General features: G+C 46.4%; 1 protein-coding gene across 1 annotated transcript; it reads left to right on the forward strand.

Moving 5' to 3' along the window:
- Window positions 1–294: 294 nt before the first annotated feature.
- LOC106900738 (olfactory receptor 51G2-like) lies at window positions 295–1,269 on the forward strand. The gene has a single exon (XM_014962879.1). The coding sequence runs from the start codon at window positions 295–297 to the stop codon at window positions 1,267–1,269; it is 975 nt and encodes a 324-aa protein (XP_014818365.1).
- Window positions 1,270–1,720: the final 451 nt, after the last annotated feature.

Here is a 1,720-nt window from a genome sequence, read left to right on the forward strand (position 1 = left end):
CAGAACCGACTTTCTGTTCAGTAATTTTAAGAAAAAAATATTTCTCTTTTTTAAGAAAAAATGTCCATCCTTTTCCTTCATTTTAAAGCTTAACATATGAACAAGAGTGTAGTCATATGTGACACTATGGTAGTTATAACAGTGTCCTAAAGAGCATGGGGGCATCTGCACAGGTTGGTGGGGAGGTGGAGGGAGGTGGCATTACCCAGTCCTATATTCAGTGGAGAGTCCAACTACGTGGAGTTTCTGTTGTTGATTTGTTTTAGGTATAGGTTATGTGAGAGCTGAGCTGGGATGGAGCATGACTCACATACCACCTGGGAATTCAATGGCTCCTTCTATCAGCCTTCAGCTTTCCTCATGATGGGCATCCCAGGCCTGGAAGCCCTTCACCACTGGATCTCCATCCCTTTCTGTGCACTGTACCTTATTGCTCTCTTGGGAAACTGCGTGATCCTATTCATCATAAAGAAGACCCAAAGTCTTCACGAACCCATGTACTACTTCCTCTCCATGCTGGCGGTCACTGACCTGGGCTTGGTTCTATGTACACTGCCTACTACTCTGGGCATTTTTTGGTTTAATATGCGAAGGATTGGGTTTGATGCTTGCCTCACTCAGATGTACTTCATTCACATACTGTCCTTCATCGAGTCCTCTGTGCTCCTGGCAATGGCATTTGACCGCTTCATTGCCATCTCCCGTCCACTGAGACACTCGTCCATACTGACCAAGACCACTGTCATGAAAATAGGTTTGGTGATTATATTGAGAGGTATGGTCTCCCTCCTTCCCATACCTTTCTTGCTCAAGAGACTAACCTATTGTGGGAAGATCGAACTTTCTCACTCTTTTTGCTTCCATCCTGACATCATGAACCTAGCCTGTACAGACATAAAAGTCAATGTCTTCTACGGTATGATTATTCTTTTGTCAACGGTGGGGACGGACTTCATCTTCATTGTGCTGTCCTACATCTTGATCATTAAAACTGTTATCGGCCTTGCAACCAAGGAGGAGTGTCTAAAGGCCCTGAATACATGTGTCTCCCACATCTGTGCTGTTCTGGTGTTCTTCATCCCAATGATCGGACTGTCCATGATCCATCGCTTTGGAAAGAATGTTCCACCTCTGGTTAACACTTTGGTGGCCTACACCTACCTTATCATTCCTCCTGCTCTCAACCCCATTATCTACAGCATAAAATGCAGCCAGATCCGTGAGGCTTTGCTCAGGGCACTGAGGAGGAAGACTGAGTCGGAGTGGTAGCTTCCCCAACTAGTTCTGCCAGAAGGTGCTAGTGGACTGGTTTCTTGGTCAGAGTTAGCGGACTGGTTTCTTGGTACTCCATCCAAGCGGGTCACTGCCAGATTGAAAGAACTGCAGATCTTCTCAGATGCTGTCCCTCAGCCCAGAGCTGTGATCTTCCAAGTTTTATCCTAGCACGATGCTTTCTTCCCTTCCAGCAGCCTGTGAACACCCCAAGCAGTAATGCTGGTGATATAAACAGATGGAAGCCCCAGTGAGAGGGAGACAATTACAGCAAAATGGGCTGCATGATTTTATCTTCTCAAGTAGTGCATTGGGGTGGATCAAAGAACCGCTGAAACGCATGTTATGTGAACTCTAACAGCCAGATAACAGCGTGTAAGCTTCACCCAGCGCCCCTTAGACAAGGTCATGGGTCCCTCACTGGCCATTACAGCACAGATAACCCCAG

Source organism: Calidris pugnax, unplaced genomic scaffold (genome assembly GCF_001431845.1).
Source record: "Calidris pugnax isolate Ruff unplaced genomic scaffold, ASM143184v1 C14838792, whole genome shotgun sequence".
Taxonomy (NCBI): domain Eukaryota; kingdom Metazoa; phylum Chordata; class Aves; order Charadriiformes; family Scolopacidae; genus Calidris; species Calidris pugnax.

Excerpts from the sequence above, each read along its gene's own strand:
- LOC106900738 (XM_014962879.1), top strand. The coding sequence starts at position 295 with ATGGAGCATGACTCACATACCACCTGGGAATTCAATGGCTCCTTCTAT.